At 43.6% G+C, this 26,710-nt stretch overlaps 1 protein-coding gene and 4 long non-coding RNA genes across 5 annotated transcripts; 4 read left to right on the plus strand and 1 right to left on the minus strand.

The window, feature by feature from the left end:
- Window positions 1–3,215: 3,215 nt before the first annotated feature.
- Window positions 3,216–4,188, plus strand: LOC127000400 (uncharacterized). The gene is made up of 2 exons (XM_050864091.1): window positions 3,216–3,301; window positions 3,450–4,188. Exons 1-2 carry the CDS (start codon window positions 3,293–3,295, stop codon window positions 3,732–3,734), a joined length of 294 nt encoding a protein of 97 aa, XP_050720048.1. The 5' UTR covers window positions 3,216–3,292; the 3' UTR covers window positions 3,735–4,188.
- A 1,795-nt stretch (window positions 4,189–5,983) lies between these two features.
- Window positions 5,984–6,956, plus strand: LOC126997963 (uncharacterized). Its single transcript, XR_007752530.1, has 2 exons — window positions 5,984–6,094; window positions 6,208–6,956. It is a non-coding gene; the product is annotated as an uncharacterized LOC126997963 (long non-coding RNA).
- A 4,405-nt stretch (window positions 6,957–11,361) lies between these two features.
- On the plus strand, window positions 11,362–11,945 carry LOC126997970 (uncharacterized). The gene is made up of 2 exons (XR_007752536.1): window positions 11,362–11,413; window positions 11,521–11,945. It is a non-coding gene; the product is annotated as an uncharacterized LOC126997970 (long non-coding RNA).
- A 4,203-nt stretch (window positions 11,946–16,148) lies between these two features.
- On the plus strand, window positions 16,149–20,415 carry LOC127000440 (uncharacterized). Its single transcript, XR_007754039.1, has 3 exons — window positions 16,149–16,293; window positions 16,392–18,210; window positions 19,978–20,415. It is a non-coding gene; the product is annotated as an uncharacterized LOC127000440 (long non-coding RNA).
- A 1,594-nt stretch (window positions 20,416–22,009) lies between these two features.
- On the minus strand, window positions 22,010–23,219 carry LOC126997976 (uncharacterized). Its single transcript, XR_007752538.1, has 2 exons — window positions 22,886–23,219; window positions 22,010–22,331 (listed from the first exon to the last, which is right to left on the minus strand). It is a non-coding gene; the product is annotated as an uncharacterized LOC126997976 (long non-coding RNA).
- Window positions 23,220–26,710: the final 3,491 nt, after the last annotated feature.

Here is a 26,710-nt window from a genome sequence, read left to right on the forward strand (position 1 = left end):
TCTATAACATCTCGCCTCTTAAACTCTACTTTGAACACCCTAATAATAGGGACCAAGAGGGATTGCCTGCAGTGGGTTGAAGGCAGTAGCGGGCACGAGAGTAAGAGGGTCTACGTCAGCGGTAGTTATCAAACGCATGAAGTGTTCTGCTATTCTTAGAGAGCCATAGGCAGCCATTATTGCAAAGCCTCAAACGATGCGTCCAGTGAGAAGGGGGCTGTCTGTACATAATGTAGTTGATCGTTCACTGCTTGCTTACTTGTCTTCATTTAATTCAGTCTCCCAGTCTTGTGTATAATACACAAAGCTTGTTTGATTATTTTACATATACAGTTTCATTTATTTCCTTGTCTATCTGAAAACATACTCATGACCACAATCACATGTCTGCCTTAAGCCCCAAATACACTGCCGAATTTTGGTTCACGAATGTGCGCGAATATGCAAGTCATCCTTTGTCGTGGACAAGTTCGGCATCTTTCTTGCCTGTTCTTGGCCGTTCGGGGACATGTCTGCGTCCACCGTGCGACTTTTGACAGTTGGTCACGACCGCCACGAAAGTTTCATGTTGCATGAAAAATTCGCGGCCGTTCGCCGAATGTGCACGAATGCAAAATGGACGCCGAATTGTCGCCGAAATGTCGCCGACATGTCCCAGACAACTCGGCGTCCAATTCGCGGTGATCGGCGAAGTGTCGCCGAATTTTGACCGTTAAAATTTTAATTTTGTTGGCGACATGTCTCCGACATGTCGCCGAATGGCCAAGACTATTCGGGGACATGTCCCCGAATATTCGGCGAACATTCGGCGAATTAATCACGACACGGCAATCGGGTCGCGGTGGGAGGTGTACACGGGGGTCTATCTATCTATATCTATATCTATCTATCTATATATCCATACATATATATAAATATATATATATATATATATATATATATATATATATATATATATATATATATATATATATATATATATATATATATATATATATATATATATATATATATATATATATATATATATATATATATATATATATATATATGGAATAAAATAATATAATAATAAATAGTAAACAAGAAAATATGAAAAACAAGAAGAATCATGAATTTATAAAATAGGTATGAAACTAACATTTTCATTTATTTCATAATTTATTTACTATTTATTACTTTATTTCTTAATATCATTATTCTGCCATTATTTAACATTTGTTTTATTTTTTAGTTATTTAAATTTATTTCTTCTTTCAGTTACTGGTTTGTTTATTAATATTACGGAAACATTCATTCATTCTAAAATATTTGTAGGAGAGCAAAACAAAAACAAGTCACATTTATACATTTTATTACACATACTATCATACATATTACCACACATATTATCACACACGGTATTTACTCGCCCACAATTCTGTCCTGCCAGGCCACTGCTCCCCGGGTGTTGTAGTAGTCCATGAGGTAGGCGCGGATATTCTTGGGGTCTACCATAGCTCTTGGGTTCCGCAGAGGGTCGAGTGGAACGATTTGATCGCCCTCTCGCCATTCCCCAGGAACAAGTTGCGAGAGACGAGGTGGGCTCTTCAGCTGCCGGTGAAGAAGTGTGTTGCACCTCGGATTCCCGTGCTTGTATATGCCACATGGGCATCAGATGATCAGCTGTCAGAAATCTTTGCACTGTCGGAGAATTGTCCCCGACATGTCACCGACACTTCGGGGACATACGAAGACAATTCGGAGATTTGTCGCCAATTATTGCGCGACAAAAAAAAACGTTAAAATTTCAGATTCTGAACTCGGCGACATGGACGCCGAATAGTCGGCGACATGTCTCCGAATTGTCCCCGAATTGTCTTGAGCGTTCGCCGACATGTCGCCGAATGGCCACGAATTATAAGAATCGTGGTCATGCCGGCGAGCCGGTCGCCGAATTTTTTTACGAACTGATTCGGCGACAAGTTCGTGGCCAAAATTCGGCAGTGTATTTGGGGCTTTAATCGTGAACAAATTTTCTTCTTACAAGTAAACTCACTCCTATTACGCTCTTGTATTCTACTCAAGACTCGCAGATTGATCAAGAGTCAGTCACCACACTCGGTCATTTCGCAAGTTGTTTGATGACCCGGACACACGACCAAAGCTATTGTGTGTGGCATCTAAGATGATGTTCTGTTTTGCCTTGTAAAGATATTTACTAAAGATTTTCTTAGTGATATCAACTACCATCATCATCTTGTAAACAGAATATTGAATTATCCTTACCCTGAACAAATCTTCTAAAACAACTAAACTTTCGGAGATGTTTACTATACAATCAGAGATGCTGTGAGAGTTAATGTGAGACTTAAAGTGAGACAAAGATGTGGCAAAGATCAGCTGCCGATCGGAAGCGTGCGAGGCGAGCGTCGAAGAACCAGACATGCTGACTCCAGTCGTTTTTCTTTTTGTTTGTTTGTTTTTAGTTATCCTCAACAGAATCCTAAACATTTCGCACTAGGACGAGATGCTATTTGTATTCTATAACTTATTTTCACTCCATTTGTACACACACACACACACACACACACACACACACACACACACACACACACACACACACACACACACACACACAATTCAATATAACTAAATCAAACCCCACGATTCAAAACAAGGAGAAGGCTTCAGCTGTAAAACTTGTAGACGAGGAGCTTTCTTCCATGGCCTGCGGATCCCTTCCCAAGCGTGCTGTGATGGAAAGGAGCCCGAGTGTAGTGAACCTCTGTATGTAGTTACCACACTCCCTTGCTTAGGGATACCACTTGATTCTATATATATGAATGAACACACACACACACACACACACACACACACACACACACACACACACACACACACACACACACACACACACACACACACACACATAAAGCAAACAAACAAACATACACAAAGCACAGAAACAAACAAACTAACTAACTAACCAACTATCTAACACATATACCATTACTTTGATGAATCATATTTTGCTGTGTGGCTTGCCACTCTCGGCCTCCTCTAAGCAAGGGAATCCCCCACAAAAAAACACGATGTGGCAGTGCCCCTGGAATGGTCTTAAGCGGGCTTTCCTATGATGGCCCTGACTATAAAAGCTGAGCGGAACATCCCCCTTGTAGGGCCGTCTTTTGGCCAAAGGCCCTGTCCCCCTATTATGGGGGTAAATCTTGAGAACAGAACAGAATCCTCAGGCACCAGACGCACCTCCTCCACTCACGGCAGCTGAAGTATATATCCAATCCTCGGCAACATGCGATCTGTGAGTATTCCTGCCTGTGCTGGCTCACCACCCCTTTAATGACACTGATACATCCCAACGTCCGCATTATCTCCGGACCATTTACCCTCCCCCATATTCCCATATATGTGCTGGTCCCCGTATTCATGAGTAACACTTCTACCCTCAGCTGACCCTTCTGCTGGTGGTGGCAGTGGCCCTAGCGGCGCTGGTGGTGGTGCAGGCCATGCCCAGCCCCTTCCCAGACTCAGACCCCGAGGCCCTCCCCGATCCAGATCCGCACCGCCGCAGATTTGGTGGATTTGGTGGATTTGATGGGTTTGGTGGCTTCGTCGGCGGATTCAGTGGCTTCGGCGGCGGCGGCTTTGGACATGGTGGATTCGGCCATGGTGGTTTTGGACATGGATTTGGACATGGACATCATTTTGGCCATGGACACGGCTATTACGGTTGAGTAAGAAGAGGCACCCGTCTCGTGGTGGGTTCAAGTAAAACCAAGACGTAGTGAGAGCCATTCACACAACACGAGACTCTAAGCTCCACGACTCCAACACTTCTTCCCTCAACTGCCGCCACCACTCTAGCTACTTCAGTGATGTTTCCCGCCACCACCTCCATGGCAGTGGCCGAATCCCCTCGATCTTTTCTACGGCCTTCACAACGCACCCACCCACCCACCCACCCACACACACACACACACACACACACACACACACACACACACACACACACACACACACACACACACACACACACACACACACACACGGCTGGCTGTTTCGAGAGAGACCCGTAGCAGACCAAGAGGTGAATTACACACACACACACACACACACACACACACACACACACACACACACACACACAGGTATGTTATATCACAGTTGTCAATAAATATACGTTCTTAATTTAATTTTTATTCCTACATCCCATATAGAAGTAAATATTTTACAAAACTGTTCAAATCATTATTTCCTGTCTTTTCCACATTGAGCCGGGTAGTAAAGATGCGAAAAACAGGAAACAAGAAAAAACAGTTGGCCACTTCGAAAAAAACACGGAAGTCGGAATTAATTATATTAATAATAATAATAACAATAGTATTAATAAAGACAGCAACAATAATAATGATAATAATAATAATAATAATAAAGATAATAATAATAATAATAATAATAATAATAATAATAATAATAATAATAATAATAATAATAATAATAATAATAATAATAATAATAATAATAATAATAATAATAATAATAATAATAATAATAATAATAATAATAATAATGATGATGGTGATGTTGAAATAAATCATCATCATCATTATCATAATAATAATAATAATAATAATAATAATAATAATAATAATAATAATAATAATAATAATAATAATAATAATAATAATGATAATAACAAGAAGAAGAAGAAGAAGAGGAAGAAGAAGAAGAAGAACAATAACAACATCAACAAGAACGATCACAACAACAACAACAACAACAACAACAACAGCAGCAACAACAACAACAACAACAACAGCAGCAACAACAACAACAACAACAACAGTCCACGTTGCTTTATGATGCAAGCACAAACGTCAACACACGTTCGTTTCTCCTCCTACGCTCCGGTTCTAGGCAGACACCATGAAGGGATTTACCACTATCGGCCCGGTAACAGAAATAGGGACATACTAACATACTAACTGCATATACAAATATATATCCTCCGCCATGAAAAGAAACAAGACCTTGTCGAAAGTGACATTTACGCGATTAATAATTACATGAAATTATTAATTCTATATAAAATATTAATAAATATTTGAAAAGGACATTTAAGATGATTAATATTGTACCATCCTCCCCGCCTTCTCCTCTTCCCCATAACCGTTATCAGACAACCGTGACTGGTGACGGCCCAAGACACCATTTTCTCTAAGGGCGCCTGGGCTTCATAAGACGCAAAAAGACATCTTCAGATAAGCAATACTTTGGATAATTACGTTTCTGCACCCAGGAACGTGTTGCTGTTCAAATATATTCTTAAGCTCCTGTAGATATCTAAACCTCAGCTCCAACCAGCGTGTGACCTTGTCCCCACCTGATGCACCGACTGTTTACAAGCCACGACACACGTCTCCCTTCCCCTGCTGGCTATGCCAGACCCATATTCCTTACCCCACCGTTCCCGGCCATGGCATTGTGAGTGGGAAAACTCTCCTGGCGGGGGTGACCATTGGCTTCAACATCAGGGAACATAATATCATCCACATTAACGAAGACATGCACACACGCGCACCTTATTGCTGGAACATAAGCAAGAAATGTATATTCATCATTGTGATGTGTATAAGTGTTTACACACAATAGCATAAAATATAAATTTAAAAAAAAGTTTACTTCAAAAACTGGTTACTGCAACCGATTGTGTCATATTTGTTTGGCTTTCCTCCTCCTACAGACTGATAAGGACATGAATAAAACACCTAAGACAATAGCGAAATTTTGCTATATCTATGCAAACTGTTTAGCGTAGTCCAAGTTCACCGGGATTTATCATTGCTCATTAAGGAACGTTTCAGAACTGTGAAATCATTAAGAGGATACAGCGACCGCAGACTCGAAACTGAACGACTCCTTGTGACTTCTGAATGCTATTATTATGCTAGGACTACAAAGTAGGCTGTGCCCGCCTATAAAAGGTGGAGGAAGCCTTCAGGCTGACCAGACGCAGATCTTCGACACAGGATAAGTGAGCCTTCTCCTCGACTCAGGATAGTTAAGCCTTCTCTCCCTCGGTGTCATGAGAGCAGTGAGTATCCTCTAATTGTGCTTGGTACAACAGTCGCATCGCGACTTCTTTTGCTTGTTTCTATACATACAAGCAAGTACTGATCTTGGTAATGAAGACGCCTCTCCCCTCAGCTGACCTTCCTGCTTGTGGTGGCCGTGGCTCTGACGGTGATAGAGGTGGTGCAGGCCATGCCCGGGCCTTTCCCTGCTGCAGTCCCCAAAGCAGCACCGGAGGCAGAAGCCAATCCGGAGCCGACTTTCGGGTGGGGAGGATGGTACCACCGCCCTTATTTCTACCCCCTCTACCCCTACTATGGTTATGGGTACTACTGGGGCTGAAGTGCAGTGACAAGCAAGCAGAGGAAAGCGGTGAGCCCATAACTTTCCGAAGGGGTTCACACATTGTAGCACAGTGGCCGCGGGATGATCCATCACCATCGATTTCAGTCACCATCATCATCACCGTTTCTCTCGCTGGTACTGTCAGTATCTCAAAATTACCTTTTTTTTCACCAAACAGAGTCTTTATGCAGTCTCTTATATGTTAAAAGGTCTAAGAACAAGACAATATGTACGTGTATTCGTATGTGGTGGTCTCGAAATATTTGATAATTGTCAGTTTGTCCTTTACAGGCATTTCCTTGTCTCCACAACAATAAACTAGGAAGTAGTTATCGTTATAGCACTAATTGTTGATGTCCTTCTTGTATGTTAAACCAGAAGATATTTACGTATGCATCCTCATTCCAGGAATCCTTAACCCTTACGTAAAGTGAATGTTCGGGTGATAATTATTAATGTCTGTTGTTCAATTAGCCAAAGGACATTAACCAAGTATCTACAATAAACACACTGTAAAAAATAAAACCCATTCAAAAGTATGTTATGAGTTTGCTTCTGTTTGTCTGCCAGTCTGCCCCCCCCCCCCCTCTCTCTCTCTCTCTCTCTCTCTCTCTCTCTCTCTCTCTCTCTCTCTCTCTCTCTCTCTCTCTCTCTCTCATTTACTCCCCCCATCACACACACACACACACACACACACCGTGGCGCAACTGGTAGAGCGTTTCGCTGCCAGGCTTCACGGTCTGACAGGTTGGCGGTTCGAGCCCGCACAGGGCGGATTCTTTCCGTTGACCAGGAGTGGTTACTGTCCACCCTTGAGCAAGGGGGATGGGGTGTTTGGTGTGTGAAGACCTGGCAGTACCCATAGATCGACGATAAAGAGCACTTGCTCATGTCGGGAGGGTACCTGCTGGCGATTACGAATCCAACACGTGATCAGGCCTTGGTGAATTACACACACACACACACACACCAGCTCCCGTTTGCGTCTTACTCAGGCCGAAAGGTTTTTCGCTGACAAGGAGCGATTACTGGATGTGTGGTGGGCTCCCAGCTGTACCTAACAAAGTTTTCTTTCTGAAAGTTTCTGCCTGGCCATCGGAAACCCAGCACGTGATCCGATGTTTGGTGAATGACACGCACACACATTTCGAATTCAAAACCTGTCGCTCTGAGAGAGAATTTTATGGCTATCATAGCGTGGCTGCAAGCAAAGGGTGGGAGGCGGATTGTGGGTTGATGGATTCGAGAAGCAAATGCTGGTAAAGCTGGGGATGAAATGAGATGGAGGCAGGCAGGTGAAGCGAGGCAATCTGGCGCGGGAGAATGAAAGGGAGAGTGGATTGGAAGGCGGCGCAGCAATGAGGGTTAAGAGTGCCAGGAATAGCAAGCAGGCCTGGCGGAGACGTGTGCATCTTACTTGTCTCTTATTCTGGGAAAATTTCGATGGAATAGAATTGTTTGATATCCCGGTGGTAATTCATAGTTATACAGTTTACTCCTGGCGTGTAAGCAGGTATACCAATGAATGTTTGAATCCTTTTCCACACTCCACTCATGGCGTTTACGATGTAGTAATAACTGGCATCCCTTTAGTTTTCAGCAGGGAACGTTGTCTTTGCAGTGTGTTAACAACTCAGGAACTGGACTGGTCAAAAGTGAATGGATTAATAGCACTCCAATCGCCGCCAGGTATCCATAAACCCAAAGTGATGCAACGACCGTTCATACGAGCCATCCCACACGCTGACTTCCTACCCTTATTGTCAATGCCAGTCCCGTGCCGCATCTCGATCCCTCCGTCCCCAACCTTGGCATTGTGAGCGAAGAACCTTGTGGTGAGCCTGCTTGCAGGTAACCGATTTGTCTAACCTCTCAGAGTATATTCAAATACCTGAACACTTGCATATGTGCACATCTTCTTGAGCGATTATTTGTTGAAAAAAATATTTCTGTGCATATATATAAGTGGAGACATTTTCGAAATCACAAACATATAGAGAGATAAAATAATAGCGACTTTGTGAAACAGATGGCTATCGCTTGCATTCCTAGGTATGTACCACATTGTTTCGTCCTAAAAGTTCTTTCTGGCGAGGCCGTGAACAATACGTGAAAAGAAAATTACAACGATATTCCATATATTTGGGAAATGTCTTCACGACTAAGTATATCCATAATATAGGTGCTTTTTCCGCCATCTCTCATGACTCAAGCAATAAGGAGAATACAACTTCTGTATACTCTTATGGCCGAACGAGTCTTTATGAGTTTTTTTTTGTTTGCTCATAATATCCAGAGAGTACACATTACTCTGTCATCGTGTATAAAAGGTGGACACAAGCGTCGCACAAAACAAACGTACATTACCAACCCTGCACATCTGAGCTTTCTCTTCCTCAGCACCATGAGAGCAGTGAGTATCTTCCAGTCGCTTTTGGTGAAACAGTCACATTTCATCTGCTTCTACCTAAACACTTCTTAAAGTAAGTCTGAATCACTGTAATCATGACGCCTCTACCCTCAGCTGACCCTCCTGCTTGTGATGGGCGTGGCCTTCACGGTGCTAATTATGGTGCAGGCCATGCCCGCCCCTTTCCCTGATGCAGTCCCGGAGGCTGACGCTCATCCGGAACCATTTTGGAAACTTTTCAAGCATCGCCACCACCACCACTACTACCACTATCCCTACCACCACCACTATCCCCACAATTTCTTTTATGGATTAGGCTACTTCTGGGGCTGAACGGTGGCAAGAGACAATCAGTGACAACCAGTGAGACCATTAACATTCCAAGGCGGTCTACACCACAACGTTGTACACCGACAGCGAGATGATCACCCCCATCACTACAAGCACTGTCCACGTCATCACGACCGCTGCCAAAAACACCGCGTAGTAGATTTTAGGACCAAATTCAGCCATCTTGCACATTTTACTTTACGATTAACATTCTAGAAATAATTAGTAGTGTCCCTTTTTTGTATGATAAATAAAAAGACATTTACGGAGCTGTACGATCACTAGAATATGGCAACTCATGTAATGTTGATAATATACTAATAAATTAAAATACATTGATTGTTTATGAACAGAGAGGAGATTTAGAAGTCTCAGCAATAAATATCCTATGGAGTTATTTGGTTAGTATTCTTGTAACAATCGTCAATGTCCCTCTAACATATTTAACTATAGAATATTAACACAGTTCTGCAATAAAAGAATCTTATCTTCATATCTTCATTATCATCGAAACACTGGTAAGTCTACAGGATAAGTAGCGAGAAAAAAAAATAAAGAGGATTAACAGGAAACATTAATACGAAGGGTGAGTTGGCGTTATCGCAAACTGTGAATTATGTGCCTCCTTGAACTTGTCTTCCCTATTGCAAAGATATAAGTATGTAATGTCATGAATGGCACGACTATGCGCAGGATACAGTCTAGGGTCGGTATTCTCAGACGCCTCAACCTCTCACATCAACAATTTCCTGAGGCCAAAAAAGTATATCAGTCAAGCTTTAATGAGTGTTTATTTAGCTTGGTACAGAGCAAGGGTCAAACTACCACCAGGGCCATAAAACTACCCTTGAATATGCCCAAACTATTACGAAAACCTTGTCAAATACGTGAGCATGAGCGGCGGAAGGCTTGAGAATATGACCGAAAGAGGACCGTCTGCCTTCCAAAGTTCTCCTTCTACGATTTCGCAGCGCCCTAAGGAGCAAGCCAAGGAGGAGGAAAACGTATACAGCTGTGTGCAGGGCAGACCAAGATGGTTTGCCTTCTCGTGCATTCCCATTTTTTTTCCTTTTTTAATAGCTAACACCTTGCATTATGGGTGGTATTCATGGTATGTAACAGTTGGCAATATCAGGTGGCTATTCTTATGATCCTGAATTTTCAAACGGAAAGGAAAAGGACATGGTAAAAATCACGATTGAAAGATGGCAGAATTTTGAGGAACCATAATTCTGACTTCGTAAGTATGCAATCAATTTCAGTCTTGGCATCAATAGTAACATTCCTGAGATATTTTTAATATATTTGTAGTCACCTAGATACCAAAAACACTAATATGGTAGGATTAAAAAGATAAAGAAAAGGAAAGGAAAAACAAACTAAATGAAGCAAGTCCTGTGAGATGAACGGCGTCCGTGCTTGGTGCTTGGATGCTTTACTGCTTGTCTTCAACTTACTTTAGAGACTTCAGATCATTCGAAGGGACTGCAAACCATCAAATAGCCTGCTGTTGCACATAATGTCACAAAAACGTAAAGGCAAACTGTTGTAACCGGTACGTCAGCTCAATTTAAAAATGAATAAGATAAAGTTAAACAAACCAAGTTGATTTTCATGGGAAACTATCCGCAGAGAAACATTATGATAGAAAAAAACACCCTTTATGTTTCTAAGTGTTCAGTGCGATGTTCACCGGGACAGATATGAACTGCGTCTATTCACCTCATTACCAATATCACTCGTTTGTTAAACATAGTGTCCGAAGCTTTAAAAAAAAAACGAGGTTATTGACACACTAAAAAAATCGGGCTGCAAGCACACTGTCCATTTAATTAAGCATAGACACAACGTCTAATCAGCTCCAACTCAAAACATAAACTCCTACTAGCTATATGGAAGAGAGAGGACAGTGAGTGACTTTAATGATAGTGACAATAATAAACGTCACTACAGGAAAGGCACATACCATGGAATAGAATATACTTTACTTAATCTGCCTGGTAACAAAGCCACTTAGTTTGGTCGCACGAAATATTTTCGAGCAAGTATCAGATAAAGGTAAAAAAAAATCATATGGGAAATATCCAGAGTAAAAAAAAGATCAAGTATGTACAAGACGAAGGGAATTACCAGAACATAAGGCCAGCGGCGCAAGAAGCACTTGGATATAAAAGGAGGACACAATCCCCAAACTTAGCAGATCCACCTTCTCGACTCACGACTCCTGAGCCTTCTCCACTTTACGTAATGAAAGCAGTGAGTACTCTTGCCCTCGTCTTCGTTGGCCCGCTAGCGTCTCACCTTGACATGTCATCACCATTACACAGTGCTGATTTTCGCACTTATGATTCCTTTTCCCTCAGATGACCCTCGTGCTGGTGGTAACCGTGGTCCTGACGGCATTGTTGGACGTGGAGGCTATGCCAGAACCACTCCCGGAGCCGTTTCCAGAAGCAATAGCCAGTCGTGGTGGCCATTACAGCCGATATGGTAGCTACAGCGGTGGTCATGGAAGGTATGGCGGAGGTTACAGTGCACATCGTACACCCTACCGCCCCTACCGTCGTGGATACAGCGTCGTGGAGTACGAGACCTACCACTAATAGATTGAGACAAGTAACATGCAAGATACGAGAGCCGCATCAATGCCCGTGGCTTCAGTTTTCGACCAACTCCAAGAAAACTTGACTCTTCCAAAACCATTACCACCGTTACGGTTCTGTTTCTTATGACCCAATAAATTACCACTCATTTATGTTTTATTGAATGTAAATAAATTAAAAGATGCCATATTTTATTGAACTAGTCCAGTTTTCCAACAACCATTTTTTTTAAAGTCCATGGACAAATAACACCAAATTTGTAGTATTAAGCATTGAGGTGAGCTCCTACGTTCTGGACTTTAACTAAACTTACTCTTCTATTTTGTAAACTCAAGAAAACAAGTAGGCAAAAAGAAGATTCAATATCGAAATTATTAGAAATAATGCCACTAGCCAAAACAAAATATATTCAATTTATCAACTGGTTTTTATTGACTGTGAATCTTAAGTCATGCAGTAAATAAGTTCAGAAGATAAAGTTAACAGTAAATCAATAAATGCTTAAAAATTGATCCGGCCTTTCAGTCTTTGGAATATTGAAGGTAAAAAGAGTTAGCTATTCCCTATTCGATACTCAAAGAACATAAATATACGTGATATTTTCATTTTTTATTTGAGTCGATTGACTTAAATATGCTACAAAAATCCCATCATTGAAGTCATCACATCACACTAGAAGATGAATGAGCGACAAATTTCCTATAGTAACTGAACTGAACCTGTTGCACGAGGTTACCATACATATAGCGGCAAATTTTCAATACGTCTGTTCCAGGCGCGACGGTAACATAGGTTAAAAGAAAATACCAGAGAGAGCGGATGTGGGGTACACACCTCAGACGAACTATTTTTGTTTTTCATTATTATTGAAGGCAATAAAAACTTATGAAGTTATCTCGAAAATTGCTCGGTTCAAGGCAGGGGTGTGCAGTCCAGTGCGGGCCGCACCCTCTGTCTCACCATGGTGCCGAGGATGGTTGGTTGGTATAAGATTTATCCCCCCAGAAGGGGAACGGGCCTTTGTCATAATTGACGGCCCGTCGCTGTGGTGGAAGGTTGAACCCGCCGGCTGGCCTGCCAGGCGGGGAAACGGATGCACATGGCACTGATGGCAGCCCGTAGCTGAACCGAGCGAGCAACTCAGCAGTCTATAGGTGGCACAGAGGCGGGGAGAGTTGCTCGCTCGACGAGTGCTGGCGTTCCACTGTGCCGAGGAGGTGAACTGAACCAACGACGCTAATCTACCAGGAGGCCCGAAAAAAAAGTTTTGAAGGGTCGAGTCTTTTAAAACCATCAGCAGTACATTCGGGTTCATCTATAATAATTATAAAACCTTCATTTTTAAGAGCTATTCGAGCACGCATCTCCGTGGAGCAGTGGTCAGCGTGCCTGGCTACGACTACAGGAGCCCGGATTCGAATCCCGGCCAGGGCAGTTGGCTTACAGCTCACCCAGATGTTCATTCTCCCTTTCGGGCTAGTCGATAAATGGGTATCTGGGGAAACCTGGGGAAGGTAAACTATAGCTATACCGGATTTCACATTGGCCCGTGGTTCTTACCTACCAGTCTCAAAGGGCCAACGGTTCGGAGATGAGCACTGCAGCTACGCGAAACTATAGCGTATGCACCCACCTTTACCTATTAATGCTAAATGGAAATTGTGTCAATGCGGTGAGGACACACGAAAGAGAGCACAACTAGTATGAAGTAACCGAGGAAGTAAGACAGTAACAGTCAATCTATTTGAAACTGGCGGTGACAGCTGCGGGTCAGCTAAGCCCCGCACCTTGCCACACACTTTCAAGACTTCTTGCTTCCTCTCATATGTCAGCTATTTGCTACCTTTAAATGAATTTAATTAAGTAATTGGATAATCCAATAAAGTCATATAGCGTTAAGATTGTTTCGTTTCTAAGATAATAACAAAAATTTTGTATAAATACCACGACACTTGACACTGTTGTATTCCAACGTTGTCATTCTACACATCCAGGGACCAGGTCACTTCTCTCAAGGTCATGGAAGGCTCAGCAGGTGGGACCATGGGAGGCCCGCTCCAGCCTCTGCCTCTCACACCCCTCCCTCTCCCCAGCATCCTGCCTCTTCACGTCGAAACCAAAACAATAAAATGTGTATATACATATACAGAGTGAGTGAGTGAGTGAGTGAGTGAGTGAGTGTGTGTGAGTGTGAGTGTGTGTGTGTGTGTGTGTGTGTGTGTGTGCTGAGCAACGCCTCCCTCCTGGAAGTGCCAATGGCCCGCTCCAGCACCCACCAACGTGCCTTCTCCATTGCAGCGGTGGTGTGGTGGAACAACCTCACTGCTGATGTGGATGTGACACAACTGTCCACTCAGCAGATGAAGGTTGCGTCCCACAGGTGGCTACTCCTACACCCACCGTAAACATGTATATAATTGTATAACATAATCGGCAGAAGCTTTTAAATAGCTCCCCAACGGTCGGGGAACTTTAGCACGGAAAAATAATACTGCCATGTACTAATGTACTGAACATGTTTAAATAAAAAAATAAAGAGAGAGAGAGAGAGTGAGTGAGTGAAGGGAGGCCAATGGTGGTCCACTTCACACTTGAACTCTAATCTCACAACTGGAGACAGAGATGTGGCAGCGTGGTACGGAAGGAGAGACCCCCGCGGATTCCCCCCGTCCGCCAATTTCTCCTAGATTGACCATAGTCTGTTCAGAGCATGAAGTCGGTTCAAGGTGTGGCAGATTCCAGAATTCCCATGAGTGCGGCGGTGCCAGTTCGACCGCCAATTATCAGATTGGCACCGTCTCTCTACCTACCCACCCACAACCCACCTGTTTATCTCTCTCTCTCTCTCCCTCGCTACCCGGGGGAGGGACCCAAGGGGACACGCCGACCACCACCACCACCACCACCACCACTACCACCAACACCAACACCACCAAAACGTGGCACCATGGGAAAAAATCGTGCCACATGTCATAGAATTTATACAAATCGTTGTTATAATCCTAAACATCGACACTCATTGTACTATATAACTTCCTTTATTATATACAGAATATATAAATTATCACTCAAATAGCATATGGATGGGAAATAAGAGAGGGACGTATGTGCGAAGGTTGATTTGGCAGCATGGCTAGAGGTAAACGACGATACCAGCTCCACCCTGAACCGACTTCATGCTCTGAACAGATATAGCTAAGTCTCAAACTGTACTATAAGGTGCTCTCAATACTTGGTACGAAGTGAACACGCCAGGAATGACGGTACTCGTTAGTGTAACCAAATTTGCGATAATAATGGTAGCGAGAAAAATGATATTGAAATAAGGATAGATGGAGAGCAATTAAAGCTGGTGGAAGGTTTTCAGTACTTAGGTTTAATGTAAACGAGAGATGTTATAAGGAGAAAAAATAAGCAGAATTGAAAACAATAAAAATAATTGAAGATGAATGAATCCATAAGAGAAACTCATCCCAACAAGTCTGAAAGTCATAATATACATATAAAACAATATTACGGTTATTTTTTTATTATATGGGTCAGATACCTGAATACTAACAACGAGGCCAGAGACTAGGATACAAAGTGTAGAGATGATGGTGCTGCGTTAGACAAAGGGAGTAACAAGAAGAGATCAGTTAAGAAATTATATCACGGACGAGCTGGATCAAGAATTCAGTCAAGTCTAAAATTAGAGGTGAGAGATACCTATAATTAAAAAGCTCAAATTTCACACAGACTCCGGCAAGCAAAAATATTGTTGACACGCTACAGCTAAACAATTAAAACATTTACAATATTCCTCTTTGCTGATTCCGTCAATATGAGCATCAAGAAAAAGTAATCTTCTATCGATTTGTGACTGCTCTTCTGAACTTGCTAACTGCATGCTTCCCCCCCTCCAGCGGCCCCGCTGCACACGACTTTCTACTCATGCTCATCCCTATTCTGTCCAAACCCCTTATGCAAAAACTAACCAGCATCTTCACTCTTCCATCCCTCACGCTGGTAAACTCTGGAACAATCTTCCTTCATCTGTATTTCCTCCTGCCTACGACTTGAACTCTTTCAAGAGACGGGTATCAGGACACCTCTCCTCCCGAAATTGACCTCTCTTTCGGCCACCTCTTTTGATTCTTTTTTTAGGAGCAGCAAGTAGCGGGCTTTTTTTTAATTATTGTTTTCTTTTTTTGTGTGCCCTTGAGCTGTTTCCTTTGTTGTAAAAAAATAAATAATTAAATAAATATCTCGGAGTTACCGAACGAGTATACGTATGAACAATTTTCCTGTTTCGGGGGAGGCTTTCGAGTTTCCCCGCATATAAAACCGAGGTTATATGGGTTTCCCAGGCAAAGAAAAAAGTTAGGCATCCACAAGACAGCGCAATGAAGTTACTAGAACCATTGCCCGGCAGGCAGGCCAGGTCCGGGTATAAAAGGTGAACGGAGCATCCAAGCACTAGAGACGAAAAGCTACTCCTCGACTCACCACGGTAGCTAAGTCTTCCTTCCCTCGTTCAGCATCATGAAGGCAGTAAGTATAAACTTTTACATTGCTTTCGTTGGGTCGTCGGCCCCTTCCCTTCAAACACTCACTCACTCACTCGTGGCAATCATGACATCTCCCCACAGTCATCCCTACTCCTGATGATCGGCGTGACCCTGACTGTGATGATGGTGGTCCAGGCCATGCCCGACCCCTACCCTGACCCAGATCCCGAGCCGCTCCCGTATCCTGAGGCTCTCCCAGACCCTGGTTACCCCGGTAGATACCCCGGCGGACATGGTCATCACCATGGACACGGCCACCATCATCATCATCACCGTCCTCATTACCGCAGAGGGTAGATTCGCAAGTAACACTGAGGCTTTGAACGATAAGGACGCCTGTTCCTGACGAGTGAAGTGAAGCCCCATAAAAATCCTACAACTGTTATATACCAAGTCCATTTAAACCCATGACCAACACAATCCCTTCTGCACTTCCTCACTCTGTTCCAAATACCGCATGATTAATTAAAAGTAATGATCAATATATCAGCAAATAAAAAGAGCTTCAAGCTATAAGTGTTTCACTTAACAAAACTATTGTCAATATTGAACTTGACAAAGAGCGTATATTTAAAATGTTAATAATTCTGGATTAGTAAACGGAACAAATAGTGCTGGTAAGTCGCTATCACTTTTTCCCACTACTGTTACTGCTCCTGAAACTACTACGATATTTCTTTGTTAACATCAGAATGCAAACTATTGATGTCTTCTGAACTCAAGTGATGTGTATGGTGCGGTACTAGGCAGTGGTCGACCCAAGCCCATCAGTGGCACGGGCAACTTTGCAGTGGTTAGTTGTTTGCAAGACTATGATGCTGGTGACCCACGTTCAATCCCATCCATGGCGGGGATTTTTTCAGGCCACTGGATGGAACCTACCTTTAATGGGTACCTTAGTATTATCCATCCTAAGGAGGTTAGAGGTGGCGGGGTATGAAAATGGCCACCTTATTTCATATGACGTTGACCTCCCCTCCAAGGTGTCGCTACTCACCCAGCCCTACTCTCCTTAAGGCACGAAGTTATAAATATATCCAAAATCTGAAAATACTCATTGATGTATATTTAACTACTTCAGTTTTTATACAATACTGTAATGAGGCAATGTTTATCAACTTGAAAGCTACCGGTCAGAAGCCAAGACAGTCTCTTCTTTTTGCCTTCTGTAAGCTCTCCTCTTTTCACAGATGATGTACACTGCTTTATTATAAGACATAAGATTACTTTTATATTTTGTTAAAGTTATTATAAGATATCATAAGCCACCGTCTGGTTTCACACAAAACAATTGATACATGTGAACCCCAGTGGTGGTGGCCACGGTGATGGTGGTGGTGACCGTGGTGATGATGGTGACAAAAAGAATTCGGTCAAGAAATTATATCACGGACAAGCTGGCTCTAGAACTCAGTCAAATCTAAAATTAGAGGTGAGATAGCTATAAAAAAAATGCTCACAAATTTCACACAGATTTAAGCAAGCGAAAATATTGTTGACACGTTACAGCCAAATGACCAAAACACTTACAATATTCCTCTCTGGTGATTCCAGCAATATGAGCATCATGGAAAAATAATGAAATATCTCGGAGTTATCGAACGAGTAAACTCAAGAAAAAATTTTCCTTCTTCGAATTAAGAAAAAAGCATCACCAACCGGGGGATGCTTTCGAGTTTTCCCGCATATAAAACGTAATTATATGGGGTTTACCAAGCAAACAAAAAAGTAAGGCATCCAAAATACAACGAACTGGAAACACCGGAACCATTGCCCGGCAGGCCAGGACGGGGCGATTATAAAAGGTGAACGGACCATCCAAGCACTAGAGACGAAAAGATACTCCTCGACTCAGCACGATAGCTAAGTCTTCCTTCCCTAGCTCGGCATCATGAAGGCAGTGAGTATAAGCTTTTATATTGCTTTCGTTGAGTGGTTGGCGCCTTCCCTTGAAACACACATCCTTCTGTAAATAACTTTTTTTCATGTTTTCTATGCCCTCTCTGGCCTTAACTCTCAGAAGGCTTATGGACCAGATGGAGTGCCTCCTATTGTCCTGAAAAACTGTGCCTCCGTGCTGACACCCTGCCTGGTCAAACTCTTTCGTCTCTGCCTATGAACATCTTCCTTTCCTTCCTGCTGGAAGTACGCATTCATACAGCCTGTGCCAAAGAAGGGTGACCGTTCCAAACCTTTTAACTACCGCCCTATAGCTTTACTTTCCTGTCTATCTAAAGCTTTTGAATCAATCCTTAACCGAAAGATTCAAAAGCCCCTTTCCACTTCCGACCTTCTATCTGATCGCCAGTATGGGTTTCGCAGGGGGCGTTCTACTGGCGATCTTCTTGCGCTCTTAACTGACTCGGTCATCCTCTCTTAGCCGTTTCGGTGAAACTTTCGCAGTTGCGCTAGACATATCCAAAGCCTTCGATAGAGTCTGGCACAAGTCTCTTCTTTCTAAACTGCCCTCGTACCGTTTCTGTCCTTCTCTCTGTTCCCTTATCTCCAGCTTCCTTTCCGGCCGTTCTATCTCCGCCGTGGTAGACGGTCACTGTTCTTACCCTAAACCTATCAACAGTGGTGTTCCACAGGGCTCTGTCTTGTCACCCACTCTCTTCCTGTTATTCATCAATGATCTTCTTTCTTTAACAAACTACCCCTGCCATTCATATGCTGACGACTCCATTCTGCATTATTCAGCTTCTTTCAACAGAAGATTTTCTCAACAGGAATTACAAGACTCCAGACTGGAGGCTGCAGAACGTTTAACCTCAGACCTTACTATAATTTCTGATTGGGATAAAATGAATCTAGTGTCCTTCAATGCCTCAAAAACCCAATTTCTCCACCTATCTACTCGACACAATCTTCCAAATACACCAATCCCTTATTCTTCGATAACACTCAGCTGTCACCTTCTTCAACACTAAATATCCTCGGTCTGTCCTTAGCTCAAAATCTCAACTGGAAACTTCCCATCTCCTCTCTCATTAAATCAGCTTCCTCGAGGTTGGGCGTTCTGTATCGTCTCCGCCAGTTCTTCTCCTCCGTACAGATGCTTTCCATTTACAGGGGCCTTGTCCGCCCTCGTATGGAGTATGCATCTCACGTGTGGGGGAGCTCCACTCACACAGCTCTCCTGGACAGAGTGAAGTCTAAGGTTCTTCGTCTCATCAGCTCTCCTCCTCTTACTGATAGTCTTCTACCTTTTAAATTCCGCCGCCATGTTGCCTTTCTTTCCATCTTCTATCGCTATTTTCACGCTGACTGCTCTTCTGAACTTGCTAACTGCATTCCTCCCCCCCTCCCGCGGCCCCGCTGCACTCGACTGTCCACTCTTGCTCATCCCTATACTGTCCAAACCCCTTATGCAAGAGTTAACTAGTATCTTCACTCTTTCATCCCTTACACTGGTAAACTCTGGAACAGCCTTCCTCCGTCTGTATTTCCTCCTGCCTATAACTTGACCTCTTTCAAGAAGAGTGTATCGAGACACCTCTCCACCCGAAATTGATCTCTCTTTTGGCTACTTAATACTATCTTATGTTGTGGGAGCGTCAAGTACCAGGCTTTTTTTCTACACTTTTTTTGTTGCCCCTGTGCCGACTCTTTTGTTGTAAAATTAAAAAAAAATAACAACCGTGGCACTCATGACATCTCCCCACAGTCATCCCTACTCCTGATGATGGGCGTGACCCTGACTGTGATGATGGTGGTCCAGGCCATGCCCGACCCCTACCCTGATCCAGATCCCGAGCCGTTCCCGTACCCTGAGGCCCTCCCAGACCCAAATCCTAGTAGGTACCGCGGTAGCTACTACGGCGGGCGTTACCGCGGACACGGCTCACACTATGGTGGACGTAGTCATCACCAGCATTATCATCACCGTCCTCATGGTTACAGCAGAGTGTATATTCGCAAGTACCACTGAGACTCTGAAAGGACGCCTGTTCCTGACGAGTGAAGTGAAGCCTCATAAAGATCCCACAACTGTTATAAACCAAGTCCAATTAAACCCATGGCCAACACTATCTCTTCTGCACTTCCTCCCTGATTAAAAGTAATGATCAATATATCAGCAAAAATAAAGAGCTTCAACCAATAAGTATTTCCCTTGACACAACTTAACTATATTATCAACATTGAACTCGACAAATATGTAGTGTATAATTAGAATGTTAAAAATTCTGTAGTAGTAAACGGAACAAACAGTGGTGGTAAGTCCATATATCACTTTATCCCACTACTGCTACCACTACTTAAACTACTATACGATATTTCTTTGTTAACACTGGAAGGTGTAGGCGCCGTCAGCGCCTTGGTGGGATGAAGGTGACTGACACAAGCCGTGTGGAACTCGCTCCCTTTATTCAGAAGCGGTCAAACCTAGAAAGCAGCACGACCACCATCAGCACACACTAAACAGACTCACTACAGAGCAGTCCTCACTATTGTCACAAAACGAATAACCAACTCAAAGGTCATTTCCTGTACACTACAGGCCAAAATTGATACCTACACTTAGCCGGGACAATCAACTTTCCCGATATCCTCGCTGCGCTCGTAGGTGGAGACGTGTGGCTCTGATGTGTGGCCCTTGACACTGTTGTCCTGCTTCTGCACCCAGCCAGAGGAGGGCCTCATGCAAGATGCAGGCGCCTCAGGGCGCCCCAGTCAGCACTCTTATCTCTCCCTCCCTTACTGCTGCGTCGACAACTTAGGCGTACAAACATCTGCCCACCACCACCGCCACCACCGAGCGCCACACCATCGCTTCGCTTCGCTCCTAACTTCACAATATGGCATTACAGTTCAGAAGCATTTACAGTTCACAAGCATATTCACAAGCATATTCGTCTACATGAATCATAGTACACTCCAGTACACCTGGCTGCATTTCATTACCGCCAAACATGGCAAACATTCACATTTATATTTGTTTCTGTACCGACATGACGTGATGCCAAAACTGCTGGCATAACACTTTTACTGTCAGTCAACACCGAACAGCCAAACCACACCAACACACCACAGATCCTGTCCCCCAACTTCACTACTTATACCCTTTCACTTATCCACTTCGCGATTTGGCGACAAACATATTCGTTCGTGCATAACCCAGCCGCCGATGGCGTAGACGGCGGCTACAGAAGGTAAACTATTGATGCCTCCCGAACTCATGTGATGTGTGTGGTGCGATGCTAGGCTCTCGAAACTGGAGGTCGACCCAAGCCCGTTAATGGCACTGGCAACTTTGCAGTGGTTCAGTTGTTTGCACGACTATGATGCTGATGACCCACGTTCAATCCCATCCATGGCGGGGATTTTTTCAGGCCACTGGATGGAACTTACCTTTAATGAGTACCTTATTATTATCCATCCTAAGGAGGCTAAAGGTGGCGGAGTATGAAAATGACCACCCTACTTCATATGGCGTTGACCCCCCCCCCCCCCCCCTAGGTGTCGCTACTCACCTAGCCCAACTCTCCTTAAGGTACGAGGTTATAAATATATCCAGAATCTGGAAAAAACTCTGATGTATATTTAACTACTTCAGTTTTTATGCAATATTGTAATGTGGCAATGTTTATCAACTTGAAAGCTACCGGTCAGAAGCCAAGCCAGTCTCTTCTTTCTGCCTTCTGTAAGCTCTCCCCTTTACACAGATGATTTACACTGCTTTATTATAAAACATAAGATTACTTTTATATTTTTATTAATGTTACTATAAAATATTACAAATATTACAAACCACTGTCTGGTTTCACACAACACAATTAGTACATGTCAACCCCAGTGGTGGTGACCATGGTGATGGTGGTGACCGTGGTGGTGATGATGGTGTCCGTGATGGTGGTGTCCCCAACCACCATGGCCCCAGCCGCCCCAGCCCCAGTGCCTGTGAGGGTCGGGAACAGGACTAGGAAGGGCCTCGGGATGAGGACCGGCAATAGCATCAGGGCCGGGAAGGGCATAAGCAGCCACCAGACAGGCCGCAACCACGGCGAAAATCAGGGAAAGCTGTACATGCAGAACAAGAAATTAACCAATTAGTATGTATGTGCGCGGGTGTAGGTGTGGGGGAGGGGAATGTATGCATGCCAGATATATCAAGATCTATACTATTTCCGAAATAAAATTAAAAAAAAGGGATATTGCAATCATGTCATTTTTTTTTTCTTTCCCTATCAAGTGAAAATATACATACAAATGACAGCCCATATATTCCGTTTAAAGGTGAACGCTGTTTCAAAATCAATAGTAATAAATCTATCGCAAGTAACAGTTATTCTTTTTCAAGCACGTGGAAATATACTTACAAATGTTTGACTATATTTCCTGCTTAAAGGTACACGCATTCAAAATTATTAACTACTGTCAATACCCTCCCTCCCACCCACCACCCGCCTTTTCCGCTTTACTTTTTTTTCTGGACAAAATCAACAAGTGAGAATAGTTTGTGAGGTTACCCTGTATAGTTGGCTCTAGAACTGTAAAGAAAAGAAAAACAATATCTTAATTTCTATCTGAGGACCATGGAACAACACCTCTATATCGCAGGACGTATCACTCACCTTCATGATGGCGTTAAGAGAACTGAAAAGTCTTGTGCTGCTGGGGGTTCATGCCACCGTCTTTTATACCCGCTGCTGGGGCGCTGCCGTGTGTTGGCTCCTCCAGCTGAGTCACTTTTACAAACAGAGATGAAAAAAGCTACGTAACGATGCACTCGGTTTTTTTTTATCTTGTTTAATTAATATAGGGGCTTTTATATGAAGGTAGTAACGGAAAAAAGAGACTGGGGAATATATTTAAAAGGACAATCTGTGGGCCGTGAAAGAAAAATAGATAAAGAAAAATTGGGGAGGAAATTTCGAGAGACGATTCAGCCAACCGCAATCAGCTGTCGCATAAAGTTTGGGTCTTGGAAGCAGAGGGAGCCACTTCTGCAGTTACAGTAAACTTGCATTCACTCGTCGGTGTTAGAGAAATGATTATATATGGTCAATTTCAAACACACACACACACACACACACACACACACACACACACACACACACACACACACACACACACACACATTAAAATTCAGTGGATTTGCTACCGTGCATCATATCTAAACCTAGCCAAACCGTATTTTCAGTGGCCAATGCTCTTCCTCGTTTTATCAGCTCTGTGTAAATATCGCTCTGTTCACTGACCCCGGGGAATGTCCAAGGGCAAGGGCAACGTGATTCAGTCGTTTAAAGGGAAACTTTACAATGCTCTTTAAATCTCTCTCTCTCTCTCTCTCTCTCTCTCTCTCTCACACTACAATTACGAACTGTTAAATCATAACTTTGGAAAATTTGTTATTATCAGTTTTCGTGTGTCGGAGCACGAGCGTGCAGGCATGTTTGCAATTATATTTGCGTATTTCACTGTGGTCTGACCACGCGCTAGACTCACGATCGCCAGGCCGTACCCTCCCCGAATGAGAATGGAACTCATAAGTGGAACGGCAGGACACAGCCCACGCCTGACACCCGAGGCCCATTCACTGCTGGGTAGACAGGGGGCACGGATTAAAGGAAATTGACTATACATTTCCACTTAACCCGGAATTACTGAAGGGACCTCTCGGTTGTGAGGCAAGCGTGCTAACCACAGCATTACAGAGCCCCGTGGCTGTGTGTGTGTGTGTGTGTGTGTGTGTGTGTGTGTGTGTGTGTGTGTGTGTGTGTGTGTTTACAGAAATGGAGACAGTTCGAGGGAGTGAAAAAAAGAAAACTATAATAAAAAAAAGCCCGCTACTTACTGCTCCTGAATAGAGTACAGAGGAATGGCCAAAAAGAGAGATCAATTTCGGGAGGAGAGGTGTCCAGATACCCTCCTCTTGAAAGTGTTCAAGTCGTTGGCAGGAGGAAATACAGATGAAGAAAGACTGTTCCAGAGTTTACCAGCGTGAGGGATAAAAGAGTGAAGATGCTGGTTAACTCTTGCATAAGGGGTTTGGACAGTATAGGGATGAGCTTGATTAGAAAGCCGTGTGAGGCGAGGCCGCGGGAGGGGGGGAGTCATCCAGTTAGCAAGTTCAGAAGAGCAGTCAGCATGAAAATATCGATAGAAGATAGAGGGGCAACATCGCGACGGAATTTAAGAGATAGAAGATTATCAGTAAGAGGAGAAGAGCTGATGAGACGAAGAGCCTTAGACTCCACTCTGTCCAATAGAGTTGTTTGAGTGGAGCTCCCCCACACGTGAGATGCATACTCCATACGAGGGTGGACAAGTCCCCTGTATATGGATAGCAACTGTGCGGGGGAGAAGAACTGCCGGAGACGATACAAAACGCCCAATCTCGAGGAAGCTGATTTAGTGAGAGAGGAGATGTGAAGTTTCCAGTTAAGATTTTGAGTTAAGGATAGACCGAGGGTATTTAGTGTTGAAGAAGGTGACAGCTGAGTGTTGTCGAAGAATAGGGGATAGGTGTTTGGAAGATTGTGTCTAGTTGATAGGTGGAGAAATTGAGTTTTTGAGGCATTGAAGGACACAAGGTTCCTGCTACCCCAATCGGAAATGATAGCAAGGTCTGAGGTTAAGCGTTCTGCACTCTCCAGTCTGGAGTCATATACTTCCTGTTGGGATGGTCTTTTATTGAAAGAAGTTGAATAATGCAGAATGGAATCGTTGGCGTATGAGTGGACAGGACAGTTTGTTATGGAAAGAAAATCATTGACGAATAACAGGAAGAGAGTGGGTGATAGGACAGAGCCCTGTGAAACACCACTATTAATAGGTTTAGGGAATAACAGTGACCGTCTACCACCGCAGAGAAAGAACGGCCGGAAAGGAAACTGGAGATAAAGGAACAGAGAGAGGGATAGAATCCGAAAGAGGGCAGTTTAGAAAGCAAAAACTTGTGCCAGACTCTATCGAAGGCTTTCGATATGTCTAGCGCAACAGCGAAAGTTTCACGGAAACGGCTAAGAGAGATGACCAAGAGTCAGTTAAGAGTGCAAGAAGATCGCCAGTAGAACGCCCGTTGCGGAACCCATACTGGCGAGCAGATAGAAGGTTAGAAGTGGAAAGGTGCTTTTGAATCTTCCGGTTAAGGATTGATTCAAAAGCTTTAGATAGACAGGAAAGTAAAGCTCTAGGGCGGTAGTTTGAGGGATTGGAACGGTCACCCTTCTTAGGCACAGGCTGTACGAAGGCGTACTTCCAGCAGGAAGGAAAGATAGATGTTGATAGGCAGAGACGAAAGAGTTTGACCAGGCAGGGTGTCAGCATGGAAGCACAGTGTTTAAGGAAAATTAAGGTCCATAAGCTTTCTGAGAGTTGAGGCCAGAAAGGGCATAGAAAACATCATTATGAAGAATCTTAATAACAGGCATAAAGGAGTCGGAGGGGGATTGAGTAAGAGGAATATGCCCAGAATCGTCCAGAGTGAAGTTTTTACAGAAAGTTTGAACGAAGAGTTCAGCCTTAGAGATAGATGAGACGGCGGTGCTGCCGTCAGGGTTAAGAAGAGGAGGGAAAGAGGAAGAAGTGAAATTGGAGATATTTTTGGCTAGGTGCCAGAAGTCACGGGAAGAATTAGCAAGAGCAAGGTTTTGGCATTTTCTATTTATGAAAGAGCTTTTAGTAAGTTGAAGAATAGATTTGGCACGGTTCCGGGCAGAAATATAAAGATCATGGTTAGCAGGAGTGCGGTCTCTGGTACCTTTAGTGAGCTGCCTCTCTATCTTTAATAGCACGAGAACAAGCATGATTAAACCAAGGCTTTTTAGCATGAGGAGTAGAGAAAGACCGTGGAATGTATGCCTCCATTCCAGAGACAATCACTGTGATGCGCTGGGCACACACAGAGGGGTCTCTCTCCTGGAAGCAGTAATCATTCCACGGGAAATCGGAAAAGTACATCCTCAGGTCGTCCCACCGAGCTGAAGCAAAATGCCAGACATTGCCTCTTCGGTGGGTCCAGAGGATGTACAGGAGCAATAGGACAGGATACAGGAATAAGGTTGTGATCGGAAGGAGCCCAACGGAGAGAACAGTTTGACAGAGTAAGCAGAAGGGTTAGAGGTAAGGCAGAGGACTAGTATGTTGGGCCTGTCTCCAAGACGGTCGGGAATACGTGTAGGGTGCTGAACCAATTGCTCTAGGTCGTTGAGGAGAGCAAAGTTGTAGGGTTGTTCACCAGGCTGGTCAGTGAAAGAGGATGAAAGCCAAAGCTGGTGGTGAACATTGAAATCTCCCAAGATGGAGATTTCAGCGAAGGGAGAGTGGGTCAAGATGTGCTCCACTTTAGAATTCAAGTAGTCAAAGAATTTTACAAAGTTAGTAGAGTTAGGTGAGAAATAAACAGCACAGATGTATTTAGTAATAGAATGACAATGAAGTCTTAGCCAGATGGT

Source organism: Eriocheir sinensis, chromosome 2, assembly GCF_024679095.1.
Source record: "Eriocheir sinensis breed Jianghai 21 chromosome 2, ASM2467909v1, whole genome shotgun sequence".
NCBI classification, from domain to species: Eukaryota; Metazoa; Arthropoda; class Malacostraca; order Decapoda; family Varunidae; genus Eriocheir; species Eriocheir sinensis.